General features: G+C 42.2%; 1 protein-coding gene across 2 annotated transcripts; it reads right to left on the reverse strand.

Moving 5' to 3' along the window:
* Nucleotides 1-6: 6 nt before the first annotated feature.
* Nucleotides 7-17,715, reverse strand: LOC133533954 (protein Jumonji-like). 2 transcript variants are annotated; one of them, XM_061873044.1, is made up of 7 exons: nt 17,380-17,715; nt 15,370-15,606; nt 14,407-14,602; nt 13,666-13,895; nt 9,141-9,252; nt 8,259-8,353; nt 7-1,529 (listed from the first exon to the last, which is right to left on the reverse strand). In XM_061873044.1, the coding sequence occupies exons 1-7, from the start codon at nt 17,686-17,688 to the stop codon at nt 1,260-1,262; spliced, it is 1,449 nt and encodes a 482-aa protein (XP_061729028.1). In that variant the 5' UTR covers nt 17,689-17,715; the 3' UTR covers nt 7-1,259. The 2 variants fall into 2 exon arrangements, with proteins under 2 accessions (XP_061729028.1, XP_061729029.1); XM_061873045.1 differs by lacking the exons at nt 8,259-8,353; nt 9,141-9,252.
* Nucleotides 17,716-18,022: the final 307 nt, after the last annotated feature.

Genomic DNA, 18,022 nt, shown 5'->3' on the forward strand with positions numbered 1-18,022 from the left:
TTTTTGTTTGTATGTAAATTCCATGTTGACGTGTAAAAGTGCCCTTGTGGCCTATTTACTGTATAAATGTAAAATTGAAAAATTGTAATCGAAAAGTTATTCATTACTGAATTATGGTCCTTTTTGAGTGCCACGTCGATCTGCAGTGATCTATTTTACCAAAGAGAAATTGAAATAGAGGTGGATTGTCAAAGAAAACTTCGTGGCCACAGTAAATTTACTGAGATCATTCGACACATTATTAAAACCTTTAGAACGCCATTTGACTTAGATCCTTATTTTTTTTAATCATGTGTTAAATTTGTTAAATATCAAAAAGTGGCGCCATCTTACTGGGCACAACCACGTATTTAAGTAAACAAAATCTACCCTCAAATGTCTCCTTAAGTTGAGGGTATATGAAAACATTACATGATCAAATAATGTAGGTTAAAGTCAGATTGTTCAGTGACAGATCCAGGCGGTTTTGTATTTGGTTGGTTAACCAATAAATGTTATAACTACCCGAAAATTTAGACATTGTAGTAGTAGTAGTAAACACTTTATTGCACAAAACAAGTACATAACTCAGAAAAAATACGGTAAATGTGTACAAAGGCGAACTTATCCTTTTAAGGGATCTCTTCCAGCTAACCTTTAAGTGAGAGAGATACATAAGAAATGGTAGTCAAACTAAAACAATATGTACATGACGGCAAGGCTAAAGAAGTAACTAATCCTACAAACGTAACTAAATACTACACGATGCATTAAGTGCAAAGGCATATATATATATATATATATATATATATATATAAAACTACATATTTATAAACATATTAATACATACCTAACATACACATTAATAAATAGTAAATATGACATATTGAGAAAAATTATAGAAAGTAAAATAGAAGGTAAAAGAGGTAAGGGAAGACCTAGAACAACATGGAGTAAAAATATTTGGGATTGGACCGGTACCAAGAACGCCGCCACTCTTTCTAGAACGGCAAAGATTAGAGAAAACTTTCGCATGATGATCGCCGACATCCGATAGGATATGGCACCATAAGAAGAAGACATACCTAACTACATATATAAATAAATACATACAAATATTTTAAAATATGTAACCTACCTACGTTTCTTCCAATTGAAATTAATTTTGATTAGAATAGTTAGGTTACTTTTATTTAAATACCTAAAGATACAAAGTATATATGGCAGTCACTACCTACTATAGTTGATACAGAATAAGAATATTTTATTTGCTATAAACATTACCACGCGCACGCACGCACGCACGCACGCACGCACGCACACACACACACACGCACACAAACACACACACACACACACACACACACACACAAGTGCACGCACCATATCTTCTCGGCCCCGCTGTGCATGTACTCGGTCCAGGGCAGGCCGTGGGGGTCGCGGTGCCAGCACGAGGTGCTGAACAGCATGCTGAGGTGGAGCGTGGGCACAGTCACGCCCAGCACTGGGCCGAGGTAGCGGAGCACGTTGTTCGGGTTCCGCGCCAGGACCTGTGAGGAGGTCGAGGGTTCGAATGCTGACACTGCCAGGAACCCACCAGGTGGGCGCTCGTGAACTGATGCCGGACAACCCGCTGGGCTAGTCTTTATACAGAGCTACAGACCCCCGTCTACGCCAAAGAGCCCACCTAGCGAGCGCACATCGTCACGGCTATATCGCCCGGACACCAGCAGAGAAGATTTATTTATTATAATTGAAGTAAACACAAAGACAGCTGGATATAGACTGATTTATTATTTTTAAAAACCTACCCACACCAATACATATTTATGAATATACTACATCTCCCTCTTAATGAATTGTTGAAGTAATCCAATTATTACAAGTTTTAACCGATTTGGATTACAGTAATTATAAGTTATTGTAACTCCTTACAGTATATAATTATAGCTAGTACATTTCATGAAGAGCCTTGATTTTCACTTTTATTATTATGTTATCAAAGTCTAATTTCGCTAGACAGCTTACCTTCGTGAGATGCAGTATCTATAATCTTAATCTTACATATTGGCCGCACAGTTATGAACATAACATACTAATTTATAATGTTTATCCTTCCTATCCTTGTGAATTATTGTTGTGATCATACGTATGCCTAAACTTAATTGCAAACTTGTGTTAAAATAACAAAGCAAGGAATAAATGAAATGAAATTAATTAAAAACAGTTAGATATTTTTAAATTTGCTTGTATCAGGTCCAACTTAACATTAAGATTATTTGTTTAGGTACATACTTTAACTATTACATTCAATAATCGTTCATATATAAAAGTTCTCATATACATAAGGTTTATTTTTGCTAACACGAGGAACTGCAATTACGATATACATGATTGACATAGGTAAATATGTAATATACCTATTTTATATATATTTAACATGGGTTATTATTGCTTTAACTTTTTTCTGGCCTCTATAGCAGCAGCCCTCGGCAAGCGTTGATAGCTATTTTCATTACGCCCTGAGACAACAGGCTGACCGGTCTGAGAACGCGTATCCTGAACCGCGGTGTCGGGGGCCGTATCGAGTGACTCTCCTACGTCGTCGTAAACCCTGTCATCGCTTGAACACCCTGCATCTTCACCGTCCAATATCTCGTGATGAGATGATGCGTGAGATGCAATCTCGGGTTCCAGCTTAATCAGATGCCGCCTATTTCTTCGGTAACGCTTGCCTGAGGCATCCGTTACGAAGTACGATCGCGGCTGTGACGCCCGGCCCGTGACCCGCGCCGCGCGCCTCCGGCCGCCACTGCCGTCTAGTGCGATGACGTCATCACCCGGCTGCAGCTCCGGCAGCGCTCGCGCCCGCTCGTCGTGCCATTGTTTACTCCGCGCCTGATTACGCACTATGTTATCATAATTTATTTATTTATTTATTTAATCTTTATTGCACAAAAGAAAACAATCTTATAGTACAAAAGGCGGACTTAATGCCACGAGGCATTCTCTACCAGTCAACCTTAAGGCTAAGCAGAGAGATTGAGAGCGGTGCTACAATTACAATAGCAAAACAAATCAAGCAAAAATACATGAAATAACATATACATACAAACATAATACACACATACATATATAAATAAATATGTAGATATATATACATATATATAAATAAAGACGAAACATCTGAAGCTAATAAATAAATACATTAAGAATCTTTCATTCTGCTAGCAAAGAAAGCACGTAATGATTTTTTGAAAGCGAACTTATTTGGCGCATTTTTGATGTAAAAAGGAAGTCCATTCCAAAGACGCGCCACCTGCACGGTGAACGAATTTGACATGAACCCAGTCCGGTGAAGAGGGATGGACAGAGACATATTGCCAGAAGAGCGAAGTTGACGGTCGCGGGTAACGCCATAATATTGAAAGAAGGATTTGAGGTATTCAGGAGAATGTGGATCGTTAAGCACAGAAAAAAGAGTGGAAAGCAAGCGAATATTGCGTCGTTGACGAATGGGAAGCCAGCCAAGTTGTGCGCGAAAAGAAGAAACGTGATCATATTTGCGGAGGCAAAAAACGAAGCGAATGCAGTTATTAAGCAGGCGGTCCAATTTATCGAGCAACTCTTCGTTTAAGTCCGGATAACACACATCACCATAATCAATAATGGGCAGTATAAGGGTGTTAATTAGCCGTGTTAATCGACCGTGTTGTCCCTATCCGGTACTAATTTATCCTCATGAATTGGTAATCGCGTATTTAATCTCCTACCCATTAGCAGTTGTGCAGGACTAGCGATTCCATCCCGCGGCGTGGCTCTAAAATTCAATAAACCTAAATAAAAGTCTGAACCCGTGTCCAATGATTTTTTTAAGATCATTTTCATTGTCCTTACCGCTCGTTCGCTGCGACCGTTTGATTGAGCGTAGTTGGGAGATGACGTGGAGTGCCTAAAGTCCCAGACTTCTGCAAATTTCTTGAATTCCCTCGACGCATAGGCTGGGCCGTTATCTGAAATGAGCTCCACTGGAATTCCGTGTCGGGCAAATTGATCCTTTAGTGCTAGCACTACAGCGGCTGAATTTATAGATCTTAAGGGACATACCTCGACAAAGTTTGAAAAGTAGTCGACTAAGAGCAAGTAGTTTTTACTCTTGTACTCAAAAATATCCGAACCAACTTTGGCCCATGGTATGCCCGGTATGAGGTGCGGCACCATCGGCTCCCGCTGCGGCGCGGGCGCGTGCTGCGCGCAGGTGCGGCAGCGGCGCACGGCGCGCTCGACGTCACGCGACATGCCCGGCCACCACATTACCTCCCTGGCGCGCCGCTTGCACCGGTCTATGCCGAGGTGGCCTTCGTGCACCCGCGACACCATCTCTGTTCGGAGTCCGGTCGGAATATACACCAGATTATTCTTGAATAAGACGCCGTCTGTGTATTCAAAGCATTCCCTGCCGTCCCATAATGCTCGCACACATTCATCAGACTCGTGTTTTGAGGTTGGCCACCCGTTTTTGATGTAATTTATTAAAACTTGACATACCTTGTCCTTGCAAGTGACTTGTCTTATTGTATCCATCTTGTTATCACTTATGCGCACCGACCGCAACAAGAAACAGGTTTGATCGTCAACTTCCTGTGAGATCTTATCGCTCATTAAGTCTGGAAGGGCCGCACGTGACAAAGTATCCGCGATGAACATGTACTTTCCGGGTTTGTATACAACAGAAAAATCATACCTCTGAACACGCAACATCATACGCTGCAACCGAGCCGGTACAGCATCCAGGGATTTCTTAAACAGCGCTTCCAAGGGTTTGTGGTCCGTTTCAACTACCACGTCTGATTTCCCGTATACATACTGATGGAACCTCTCGAGAGCAAAAACAATCGCCAACATCTCCTTCTCGATCTGCGCGTAGCGTTGCTGCGTGTCGGTGAGCGTGGCAGAAGCAAACTCAACCGGACGCTCCTGTTGCAGGACAACAGCTCCTAGGGCCTGGCTACTCGCATCTACGGAAAGCACGCAGGGACGATCCGGCGCGAACAGCGCCAGCACCGGCGCCTCACACAGCGCCTGCTTCAACGCGCGCACCACGTGCTCCTCGCACTCGCCCCAGCACCACTCACTGTCTTTTTTAAGGAGGTTTCTAAGTGGAGCTACTTGTTCCGAATAACAAGGAATGAACTTGGCAACATAATTGATCATACCTAGAAACCTTTCTAGAGAGTGCCTGTCACTAGGGCTCGGCATTTCTTTAATAGCCTTTAATTTTTTGTCATCGATTTTAATCCCTTCCGAATTAAAAGTATGACCTAAATATGTTACCTCACTCACACAAAATTCACACTTTTCCTTATTAAATTTTATACCTACTTGTCTCGCTCTTTCAAGCAAACTTCGTAACCGACTGTCATGCTCTTCCTCCGTGGCTCCCCAGACGATAACGTCATCGACGAACGAATCGACACCTTCGAGGTCCTCCAGCAGCTGTCTTATTTTACTGTGAAACACCTCAGAAGCCGAATTAATTCCATATGGTAAGCGTAAAAATTGATACCTACCATATGGCGTGCCAAATGTGCACAGATCGGCACTGTCATCGTCTAACTGGATCATCCAGAACCCGGACCTGGCATCTAACTTACTGAAGTAACGCGCTCCCTTTAACTTTGTCGCTATCTCTGTTACCGTAGGCAACGGGTAGTGCTGACGACGTATAACGCGGTTCAATGGTCGTGGATCGAGGCACACTCGAAAACTCCCATCTTTTTTAGCAACCATAACTATAGCATTTACCCACGAGGTGGGGTGCGTAACCTTACGTATGACACCTAAACTCTCCATGCGAGTCAACTCGGTCAACAACTGATCCCTGACACCTAACGGTATTTTGCGTACAGGACAAATGCATGGACACGCGTCGCTTTCAATAGGTATCTTATACTGACCTGGAAGTTTACCTAGGCCACTGAACAAATCAGTAAAGTCGTCAACGTTTAGCGAATAGACACGTTTTACTAGGCCTAATTCTCTCAGAGCGTATTTTCCAAGAATACTTTGATATTCCCCCTCCGCTATAATAAATTTCAACATAAATTCCTGTTGTTTGTATATGCATTTAATAATACACGAGCCTATAAAGGGAATATAATTGCGACAATATGATTGCGCTTTTATATTGTCGGCGCTTATATCCGAGAGACTAAAGCCTAATTTCACAAAATTAGATTTAGATATTACATTGAGATCTGCACCAGTGTCCAGTTTAAATTTATGTCTTACTAATCTATCTGAACAAAGTAACGGTAATGATTCATACCACTCTGAGTCCTCAATGTGATCGACGTTTTTGATAGTGTCCAAATAATACAGGTCGTCGCTGTCCTCCTGTAGTTGATACACTTTGTTCGATTTACGCGCCGGACACACTTTTTTAAAATGACCTCTGTTTCCGCACAAAAAACACTTAACACTTTTAGCCGCGCAACGAGCCCCGCCGTCACAATAGCTTTCAGCACACGATGCACATAATCGCTCCCGAGCGCTCCCGGCCGCTCCCGCGCCGCCGGCTGCCGCGCCAGCGCCGCCGACGCCGCCGCCGGACGCGCGCGCGCCGCCTCCGCGGCCTCCGCGCCAGCCACGACGCACCGACCCACGCCCACAGCCCGAGCGATTCCTCAACGCATCTACCGACATACTCACTGACTCCTTCTTCACGCCTTCGATCTCCCGGTTCTCTTCACTCGTTATTTCACTAGACTGACATATTCGTATAGCTTTTTCTAATGTCAACCCGTCTGTGCGCAAGAGTCTATCCCGTACTACGCTATCCTTAATCCCGCACACGATGCGATCGCGTAGCAAGCCATCTTCGAGTTTATCAAACTCGCACTGTTGACTAATGATTCTCAAAGCGGTTACATATTCATCGATGCCTTCACCCGGCTCTTGACTGCGTGTGAAAAACTTAAATCGCAGCATAATAACATTTGTTTTTGTGCCAAAATGCTGATCAAACTTTTCAATCAACTTATCAATGTCGTCGCGATCCTCCTCTTTATCAAACTTGAACGTTGTGTACACGTCGTATCCCTCGGACCCGATAAGATTTATTAATAAACTCGCTTGTACATCCGAAGGTTCCTTGTATACACCAGATGCCTTTAAAAACACTTTAAACTGCTTTAACCATTTGCGCCATGAATCAGCACGATTCGCCGGGCCGCCTTCTAAAGCTAATTCCGTAGGAGGACGCGCGTGCTCCATTGTTAAAAACACGTATTTACTAACAGTGCACTTGTATTAATGTTAAAAGTTCACCGCACGACACTTAATAATGTAATTTATTCGATATTTCCGAGCACCGCTGCCACCATGAAGTAAACACAAAGACAGCTGGATATAGACTGATTTATTATTTTTAAAAACCTACCCACACCAATACATATTTATGAATATACTACAATAATATTATTTACCCCGATATGCTCGGAAATGTTCACCTTATTGTACTCAAATAAAAAAAAAACAGTATTGTCGTGTTTTAGCGGACGGCATACAGCCAATTAATATAGCCGCGGGCCGCGTCTACACGACCCGGTCAGCGTCATTTCAAGATATAGGATAGAGTCGTGTAAGACCGACGTGTATGATCGTGCGAATACTGCTTAATAAAATCAAAGACTATATAACTTTTATATTTTTTTAAGGATCTCATGCGTGCAAATACAGCTTATATTGCACAATTATATTGAATGAGCGAATATTGAATGGTACTGAATGGCAGAATAGTTGTGCCTTTAACTTTAAAAAAATAATTAAAGAGCGAAATTGATTTTAACGTTTTTGATGTGAAGGCTCGATTTGAGTGCTGGTTCATGTTTAAATTATGATTATTTTACCTGATTTCCTCGCATGTTTGGAGAAAAGCACTATATATGCCTCGGCAGGAACAGCAATTCGTGGATTCGTCTTCTTTGTCGGACTCCGCTTCGCGTCGTCCGACAAAATCAAATCTCATCCACGAATTGCTCTTTCCCGGCCTCTGCAATAATGTACTATTATAGACATGCAACAAGTTTTTAATATCATAAATTACGAACTGGAAACTAACTTCTGTATATTTTGAAACCTATATAATGGTGTGGTGTAAAACCAATTAATACGTAAAGTAACACGAAGAATTTTAATAATTGCTTTATAGTCTCGATTAATATTAGTTGTCTGTTGATATAAAAGTACAGTCAGCGATATTTTTTTTAGAAACCTACCTTGAGATTCCAGGGGTGCGCGCCGTAGTCGGCCTGCGGGTCCTTCGGGAAACCATAACCCTCCTCTCCCGTGTCTATGGACGCCGTGTTGGCCACTGAACAAAAAAACATAAATATATTAAATTATTAACAAACTAATGAAACACTACCCATTAATGCGTTTGAGGCATCTACCGGGTGTTTCCTGTAACACGAGCAAATAATTAAACCATATATTGTACTCCTAAAACGATATAACTTTTGATTAACAACTTTTAAAACAATATAGATCAATTAATTGCTTTTGGTAACTGTAGTTACCAACTGTCACCCTTATTATATTATAATAATAGAGGTCACTGAAAAATATGAAGTCGATAAATTGACATGAATGTAATTTGTAATCGTATGTTGCATAAATAAATAAATCTATATCTTATACCTTTAAACGAGCAATTCTTGTATATATATATATTTCCGGGATCTCGGAAACGGCTCTAACAATTTTGCTGAAATTTGGTATATGGGGGTTTTTGGGGGTATACAATCTATCTAGATTAGTCTTATGTTTGGGAAAACGCGTGTTTTCGAGTTTTCATGCGTTTTTCTTTCGACGCAGAATATGGTCGCTAATTTCGTGTTGCCGGCCACTGTCCGTCTGGTTCAGCGGGTTACGACGCGGACTGCTAAACGAGTGTTATGGGTTCGAATGTCGCCCGGTGACTAACTTTTTTCTTTATATGTTCAAATTTATATATTTTTTTTTAATTTTTATTGTTTTAGACAAGTTTAATTTAGTAAAAAAAATAGTTAAGATTACCACCTATACACCACCATATTACAATAAATAGTTATAACCGAGCAAAGCTCGGTCGCCCAGGTACTATAAATCTAAATGTATACCGATGTGCTCGGTGCCAAGCAGCACGGCGCGCCAGTACGCCTTCTCGACGTCGACGGCGCCCGGCGGCTGCTTGGACGGGTCGAAGTGCGCGTCCATGAGCGACGTCGCGATCTGAAATATGATCACATTATTTATTTTACAGTACATATGGGGCTACTTTATAGCACTAGTGCGAGAAGTAGCATATTACGTTACTGTGTCGAACATTTAAAGGGCCATATGTACTGTAAAACGTTGTACGATACATGTGCGAATAGGTAATTCGCAACTCGTGTCGATTTAAAACACTCCCTTCGGTCGTGTTTTAATTTATCGCCACTCGTTTCGAATTTCCTATTTTTCGCACTTGTATCGTAATGTACTATTTCATCACACTTGCTCGAAAGAGATCTTATTTCATGCAGGTGTGCTGAAGGACAAAGGCTTATTTTATTCCCGCGGGAGTTATGTATTGTGAAAAAAAGCTACAACTCCCTAGGGAGTTATAGATTTTTTATTTAATTATGTCACTTATTCAAACAAACAGAGTAGCATAAATGAGTTTTACTTTTAAAATACTGACGTTTATAATTTAACATTTTTGTTTATGTTTAAAATTATTTAATTTTTATTAATTTAACAGCCGTTTAAAATATTTTTACATAATTTTCAATTGTGGCTGAATGCCGAATAGGTCTGTGCCTCACCTGTCAAGAAATTATAAAATGGCGGACGAATGTTTGATATGTCACCGTATTTAAGAATTATTTCGCTTAAAATTTAGTTTTTTCTTCGCAAGTGTGATGAAAAACATTGTGTGTAACTCCGAGGGTAAGAATATTGCAAACTCGGGTCTTAAATTCCCTCGTATCCAAAATTTCACTTACCCCCTAGTTGCACAATGTACTATTAATCTCTCCTAATCGGAAAGTTCACCTTTCATAGGCTAATAGCCGGGTGGAAAATTGCATTTCCCACCCTAGGGTGGAAAGTATTTTTTTAAAATTTGTAATTCGAGCAACGGCTAACAGCCATATAAGCCATATTATTCAGTTAAAAGCTCTCAAATTAGCTTCCGCATTTTCCTACAAAGTATTATCGAAATTAAATGTCAATTGCATTATCAAAAAAATACACTACTTGTATTTTATATTTAAATGTATGAAATAAACATAAATATTTGTTAATAAATCAATATGAATGTTTAAAATATTATCATTACATTACATTCATTCATTCAGTTTCACTTTTTTAAGGCGCGTATTCATGAAGGCCGTTTCAGACACATCCCAATTTAAGATCGGATTGTCTATGGTTTTAGATTTTTTCCGATCAAAATGTAAATGGCGCCAATTTCAGTCATAACTCATAACCTACATTTCTTGTTTGTGTTTGACTTTCCTCATAGTCGAAATGAAAAGTAGAGTGTTTAACTCGGGTAAAAGTAACCATCTCACCCTCGAAAATATCTCGGGTGATATGGTTCACTTTCCACACACTGTTTAACAATCTACTGTTTTTATTCTATTGTATTATGGCAACAAAGAGTCATTACGTCAAAAGATATAACATCCTACTCAATCAGTGTATCTTTTCTACAGTGAAGACCGTATCCGTTTTGAATGATTATTACCATACATAGAAGTTATTGTGGCAAAATAAAGTGATTGACAAAATCAAATATCGACATTTCTATTATCGATGTTACCTTAGCGTTATTAGTTATTTGTGTCCCAAGGGAGGAAAAGTAGGAAATTGCGTGCCGCGTGTAAAATTGTTACCCGAGCCGAAGGCGTGGGTGACAAACACGCGGGATGGAATGTCCTACGTTTCCTGCCGTGGTGCGCATACTATTGTTCTGCTAGACGGAGGCGGAAAGCGGCAACTTCGTTTAGCGCAGCGGGAGCAAAGTCCGCCCGGAGGGCAGAAAATATATTTTAAACATTGTATAAAAAGATAGCTACCGCAAAATACACAGCACGTTCGATATCTTCTTTGATACAGCCAATTGGTAGTTTCTTATTTTTTGGCACAGTATTCTACATTTAACGTTTTTATTTTTAAATACTTAATATATGTATTAAAGAAATTATGGTCCGATTTATAATTGATTTGCATTCTTGAAATTATTAATCTATGACTGACTTATCTATAACATATTTGTCGATGTTTCATTTTCTCAAGCACTCGTTTTTGCCACAATAAGTTCTATGTCTGATTATTATTGAAAAATACCTCAGGATTCTCGCTAATATAAGAACCCCCGATAATTGCAGACGGTCCCATAAGAAATGTATGTATGTAAACACTTTTTTCAAATTTGTTAACAATTTGAATAATGGGGTCCCAGCGCGCACAAGCGAAACGTCTGGTTGACGTAATTGGTGAGGTGGCCGAAGAGCTGGCGGCTTCCTCGCACAACTTATCAGTATTGCGATACAACGAGGAAATGCCACCAGCATCCTAGGTACAATGCCTCAAGGGCCTATTTTAGATTTAAGCTAGTTATAGTAATCCTCTGTATATATCCATTATGTATTTTGTTAAAAATATTTAATAGTAAACTGTTTTTATTATTACAGGTCTGTTAACTAAAGCTGGCGCGATCAACACATTTACACATTGCGCTTGTGTAGTGTCTGTGAATAAGCGCGCGGCGTGACGTCGCACTGCATACGCAACATGAAATGTCTGCCCGTCTCTCTCGCGCGCGGTCTATCTTATGAGCGTGAAGGAGACAGTTATTGTTTTTCTTTTGCTACTGTTTATAAATACAGCATGATGTTATTGTAAATGTTAGTGTCAGTCAGTCACGTGTGATCGACGCGCGGCGCTGTGTTGTATTTGGAGGTTTATTTTTAAACATGCTGTATAGTGAAATTGCATAAGTGTGAGTACTGTGAACGCGCCAGCTTTAGTTAACAGACCTGTATTTTCATTTATATTAGTTAAAAAAATAGTTCGATTATGTACTAACTATCGATTTTTTTGGGTGTGTTTATTTGTCCTCAGTCCCATGTAGCGCACCAGCTGAGTTCCCACATTTTCCCCTTCGTCATCAGATTCTGACTTACCTTCTTGAATGTGACGAGGTTCATGGACCGCCCCTGCACTATGCAGTCCTCAGCGTCATGTAGCGCACCAGCTGAGTTCCCACATTTTTCTCTTCGTCGTCAGATTCTGACTTACCTTCTTGAATGTGACGAGGTTCATGGTCCGCCCCTGCACTATGCAGTCCTCAGCCTCATGTAGCGCACCAGCTGTGTTGCCATCTTCCACTTCGTCGACAGATTCTGACTTACTTTTTTGAATGTGACGAGTTTCATGGTCCGCCCCTGCACTATGCAGTCCTCAGCCTCATGTAGCGCACCAGCTGTGTTGCCATCTTCCCCTTCTTCGTCAGTTTCTGACTTACCTTCTTGAATGTGACGAGGTTCATAGACCGCCCCTGCACTATGCAGTCCTCAGCGTCATGTAGCGCACCAGCTGTGTTGCCATCTTCCCCCTCGTCGTCACTTTCTGACTTACCTTCTTGAATGTGACGAGGTTCATGGACCGCCCCTGCACTATGCAGTCCTCAGCCTCATGTAGCGCACCAGCTGTGTTGCCATCTTCCCCTTCGTCGTCACTTTCTGACTTACCTTCTTGAATGTGACGAGGTTCATAGACCGCCCCTGCACTATGCAGTCCTCAGCGTCATGTAGCGCACCAGCTGTGTTGCCATCTTCCCCTTCGTCGTCACTTTCTGACTTACCTTCTTGAATGTGACGAGGTTCATGGACCGCCCCTGCACTATGCAGTCCTCAGCGTCATGTAGCGCACCAGCTGTGTTGCCATCTTCCCCTTCGTCGTCAGTTTCTGACTTACCTTCTTGAATGTGACGAGGTTCATGGACCGCCCCTGCACTATGCAGTCCTCAGCGTCATGTAGCGCACCAGCTGTGTTGCCATCTTCCACTTCGCCGACAGATTCTGACTTACTTTTTTGAATGTGACGAGGTTCATGGTCCGCCCCTGCACTATGCAGTCCTCAGCCTCATGTAGCGCACCAGCTGTGTTGCCATCTTCCCCTTCTTCGTCAGTTTCTGACTTACCTTCTTGAATGTGACGAGGTTCATGGACCGCCCCTGCACTATGCAGTTCACAGCCTCATGTAGCGCACCAGCTGTGTTGCCATCTTCCCCTTCGTCGTCAGTTTCTGACTTACCTTCTTGAATGTGACGAGATTCATGGTCCGCCCCTGCACTATGCAGTCCTCAGCCTCATGTAGCGCACCAGCTGTGTTGCCATCTTCCACTTCGTCGTCAGATTCTGACTTACCTTCTTGAATGTGACGAGGTTCATGGTCCGCGCCTGCACTATGCAGTCCTCAGCCTCATGTAGCGCACCAGCTGTGTAGCCATCTTCCACTTCGTCGACAGATTCTGACTTACTTTTTTGAATGTGACGAGGTTCATTGTGCGCCCCTGCACTATGCAGTCCTCAGCCTCATGTAGCGCACCAGCTGTGTAGCCATCTTCCACTTCGTCGACAGATTCTGAGTTACTTTTTTGAATGTGACGAGGTTCATTGTGCGCCCCTGCACTATGCAGTCCTCTGCCTCTTGGAGCGCACCAGCTGTGTTTCCATCCTCTCCTTCGTCGTCAGATTCCGACTCGCACTCGGTGCCCAGCATCCGGTTCTGACGCTGGAAGGGATTGCGGGCCCGTTCTAGCATCTTCTGGTACTTGGTGGTCCAGCATTTTTCCACTTCCGCCATTATACTTTGGCGTTCCTCTGTGAATGGAAAAAGAGCTTAAAAATTGCTACTTGCTAATGAAACAGTAGTTTGGGCTCGGTTTAAAGATTATTTTCACCACAATAGGTCGTAAAAGCTCTCTTAATTATTCAAAAACGGATAAGAAAGTTGGATTCTATCCACATGTGTTGCAAAGTAATTTAATTTAAATTTTGCGGTTGTTTTCTTATGTTGGCTGGTAGAATTGACTTTTAAATGATAAATATTTAATGACGTTCACTTTGGATTGATTTCGTATGATGGTTTACAGTTACGAGTAGTATTTTCCTTGCGTTGGTGTGGTGGTAAAGCAAAGTTTGTTTAACACACGTGCCTTGACACCCTCACAACGCTCTAGATTCGATTTTGAAACCTTCCCATTACTCGGGTATCAATATTAGCACGAGCGGTTAAACACAACCCCCTGGTAAAACAACTACTGTTCTCATACATTCAAGGTTCACATTTTGCATTATATGAAATAAATGATTGATTATCTTAATAACTTACGATCGGACAACGTGGCGTAGGGCAGCAGATATCGCATGTATATGGGGTCCAGCTTGCGCTCCGGGTGCTGCAACTTGGTCAGCTTCATCTCGTCGGCGACGCGGCCCCACCGCTTGCGTTGTATGACGTTGCTGAGACCGCCGTTGCGTTCCACGGCGTGGTATAGCCTGGGGAGGTTCACTTCGCTGCCGTCCAACTAAAACAGTAACAGGTTTTTAATCACACTTGCTCGAAATAGTATTTTATGCAACAGTTGTATAAGAAGGGTCAAAAAAGGCGAGTGGCGTGAGTTACGGAAGTAAAGGAATACGCCACGAGCATTTTTTGCACTATTTATACAACGTTGCATACAATGCTTTTCCTAGGAGTCAAAAACAAAAATAATACTAGAATAATACTAGAATCATATAGGTAAACAAACCAAAAGTATACAGCTAAGATACACGAGCATACCTTCATACGCGCCCGGAACCGAACCCAATGTAGCATACTTTTGGCACACAAGAGGTGGCCTTAAGAACTTTGTGATAAAACAACGCAACCTAAGTGTGTTTGGGGTTCTTAGAATTGTCTATTGTATTAGTTGCCTGTGGAAAAAAAAGTACAGTCAGCGATAAAAGCTTGTACCAAAAATGAAATTTTGCCAAAAGCTTATTTATTTTTATTTACCAACGACGCTCTGGGTCTCCAGGGCAAGGGGGCCCAGCGGCTGTACATCTTGGAGATGTACTGGTATATGACCGTGTCGCTCATGTCTGAAGTCGTCCGGGGGAACTATTCCTAGGAGATACTTGGGTCATGTCGCCTGCGGGTAGAGGGTGTACTCTTTTATACTACGTCGGTGGCAAACAAGCATACGGCCCGCCTGATGGGAAGCAGTCTCCGCAGCCTATGTACGCTGCAACTCCAGAGGAGTTGCCTTCGAGTTGGATCATGTCGCCTGCGGGTAGAGGGTGTACTCACGAGGGGAGACCGCGCGAACACGACGCTCTGGGTCCGCAGGTGCGCCTTGATGGCAGCCAGCTCCCTGGACACGGGGCCCCAGCGGCTGAACATCTTGGAGATGTACTGGTATATGACCGCGAAGCGGATCGTGTCGCTCATCGTGCATGTTGGTTTGAAGTTTTCAGGGGGAACTATTTTGCAGAGGCCGTATTTTGAGGCCTCGGGGGCGATTTTGTCGTAGTATTTTATCGGATCCTGTAAATAATAAGTTAATAATCATATACACATAATTTCATGATAATAAACATTGTTAAGTGGAGATAAAAACTTAGTTTATTTTGCAAGACGCAATAGAAAAAGTATGACGATTCTCTACAAGTGTTTCTCTGCCCCTAATATTTATTTTAACCGATCTAACATGATTTATTCGAAGGGGGGAAACGAATAATGCTACCATAGCTATCGCGTGGAAACCGGACGGAAGCCGAGGCTCGGGGCGTCCTGTACACTCTTGGCAACGGTCCGTCCTAAGAGAGTTACGAGCGGTCGGGTTGAGCTGGAGCGAGGCCAGAAGACGAGCTGAAGATAGGAAGGCGTGGCGCGAGCTTGTGAAGGCCCTTTACACCTCTGGGGTGCTTTAGGACAACAACAACATGATTATAATGTAAGACTAGGGTAAAAGTTGCGTTACTTAAACTCAATTTTAACTAAGCTTGTGAAAATGTAATATAAAGTTAAGAAACGAATATAAACAGATTAGAGATGCAACGAATATCTAATTACTATTCGGTATCCGGGCAATTTTTTACAATACGGCCGGTTTCCGGATAGTGCTGCTTAGTATCCGGCCGGATTCCGGATAGTAATTTAGCACGATATTTATGAATACAATATGCACTAAACACTACTAAATCTTATAAATAACGAAACAAAGTTAATAAATCTGCACTCGCTATGAAAATATTAAATCAATAAAATAAAATAAAATAAAAATCATTTATTTCAGACCTTGGTCCATACAGTGTTAGTACGACTTACTCTAAAAATTATATTAAATTATTATTGAAATAAATTAAACTTACAATATTTTAGGGTTTAAACTTACAATATTTTAGGGTTTAAACTGGAGCCAGTCACATATACTAGTAATAACTACATACACTCATGTGAGCCATGTGTATGTAGCTACCAGTGAGTGTACCCTGGTCCAGTGCACAAGAAGCTGACTGTCAAGCCTGTCAGCTATAATTGCCAGGAGACTGTTGCGGCTGCCCCGCAGGCGCCGCAGCGCGCAAAACACTTACGAAGAAAATTGTAATTTGCGCTATTCAATTCTCGCAGTATGTGAATTTAGTTTACTTATTTATAAACGGCTGCCTATAACTATAAATAAGTTGCAACCTGCATCGAACTTTGAGCAAGCGCGCTATCTAATTTAATTAATTTTTGACCAAACTTTTAGCCGGATATCCGGCTTCCGGATACCGAATATTCGGCGGATCCAGCGGCCGCATATCCGGTATCCGTTGCATTTCTAAAACAGATTTAAATTCTCAGCCTTAGGAAAATACGTAGATCCCGCTAAGACCGTCTCTGCCTTCCCCAAATACGCCTCTTTTCTCCCAGTCCCTTCAGTGACCAAGCTCCTCAGCTCATTAAGAAGTTCTGTTCAGCAGTGGATACAATAAACACTAATACATTACCTCAAACTCCTCAGCCGTAGGATAGTACGCGGTTGCTTCAAGCACCGCCCCTGCTTTTTCCTCTAAAGAAGCCTCTTCTCTCCCAGTCCCCTCCGTGGCCAAGCTCCCCAGTTCATTGAGAAGTTCTGTTCAGCAGTGGATACAATAAACACTAATACATTACCTGAAACTCCTCAGCCGTAGGATAGTACGTGGGTGCCTCTAAGACCGTCCCCGCCTTTTCGTCCAAATAAGCCTCCTCCCGCCCAGTCCCCTCCGTGGCCAAGCACCCCAGCTCATTGAGAAGTTCTGTCAGCAGTGGATACAATAAACACTAATATATTACCTCAAACTCCTCAGCCGTAGGATAGTACGTGGGTGCCTCTAAGACCGTCCCCGCTTTTTCGTCCAAATAAGCCTCCTCCCGCCCAGTCCCCTCCGTGGCCAAGCTCCCAAGCTCGTTCTGAAGTTCTGTCGGTAAGGAGTTGAAAATCTTGTTTAACAGCGCTGGACTATTCGTCAGATTATCTATCAAATTCTTCCGCTTCTTATATATATCGTCCTCAGGTACCAAGCTGACACTAAGTACGTTCCCAACTTCTTTTTTTTTTGTATTAATTTTGGCTAGTTGAGAGCTTGTAGGGCATATGTCCATGTATTGTATGCTTTCGGGGCTCTGCGCGGGGGGTCGGGGGTGGGCTGGTTGCGGCGGCGGAGGCCCGAGGGAGGCCGAGAGCCTTCTAGTTCGTCGAACTCGTACACGTCCGGGTTTGGCGGCGGAGGGTCGCGGGAGCTGGAAAAATAGGTTCTATAAGTATATACCTGTATCATATGAAGGGGATAAATAAACCCGGGATTTACCGTAATCCCCAGAATATGCTTATTAATTTACTTATTTAACCTTTATTGCACAAAAGAAAACCTTACAGTACAAAAGGCATTCTGTACTCTACCAGTCAACCGTAAGGCCAAGCAGAGATCTTATCATA

This window comes from Cydia pomonella, unplaced genomic scaffold (genome assembly GCF_033807575.1).
Source record: "Cydia pomonella isolate Wapato2018A unplaced genomic scaffold, ilCydPomo1 PGA_scaffold_29, whole genome shotgun sequence".
Taxonomy (NCBI): Eukaryota; Metazoa; Arthropoda; class Insecta; order Lepidoptera; family Tortricidae; genus Cydia; species Cydia pomonella.

Bases quoted from the DNA above. Each gene is read 5' to 3' on its own strand.
- LOC133533954 (XM_061873044.1), bottom strand. From the start codon at position 17,688: ATGGACATATGCCCTACAAGCTCTCAACTAGCCAAAATTAATACAAAA. The intron at 15,607-17,379 runs GTAATATATTAG...TATTATTTACAG, and splicing joins CTACGGCTGAGGAGTTTGAG to GATCCGATAAAATACTACGA. The intron at 13,896-14,406 runs GTAAGTTATTAA...TTCCATTCACAG, and splicing joins CTACGCCACGTTGTCCGATC to AGGAACGCCAAAGTATAATG.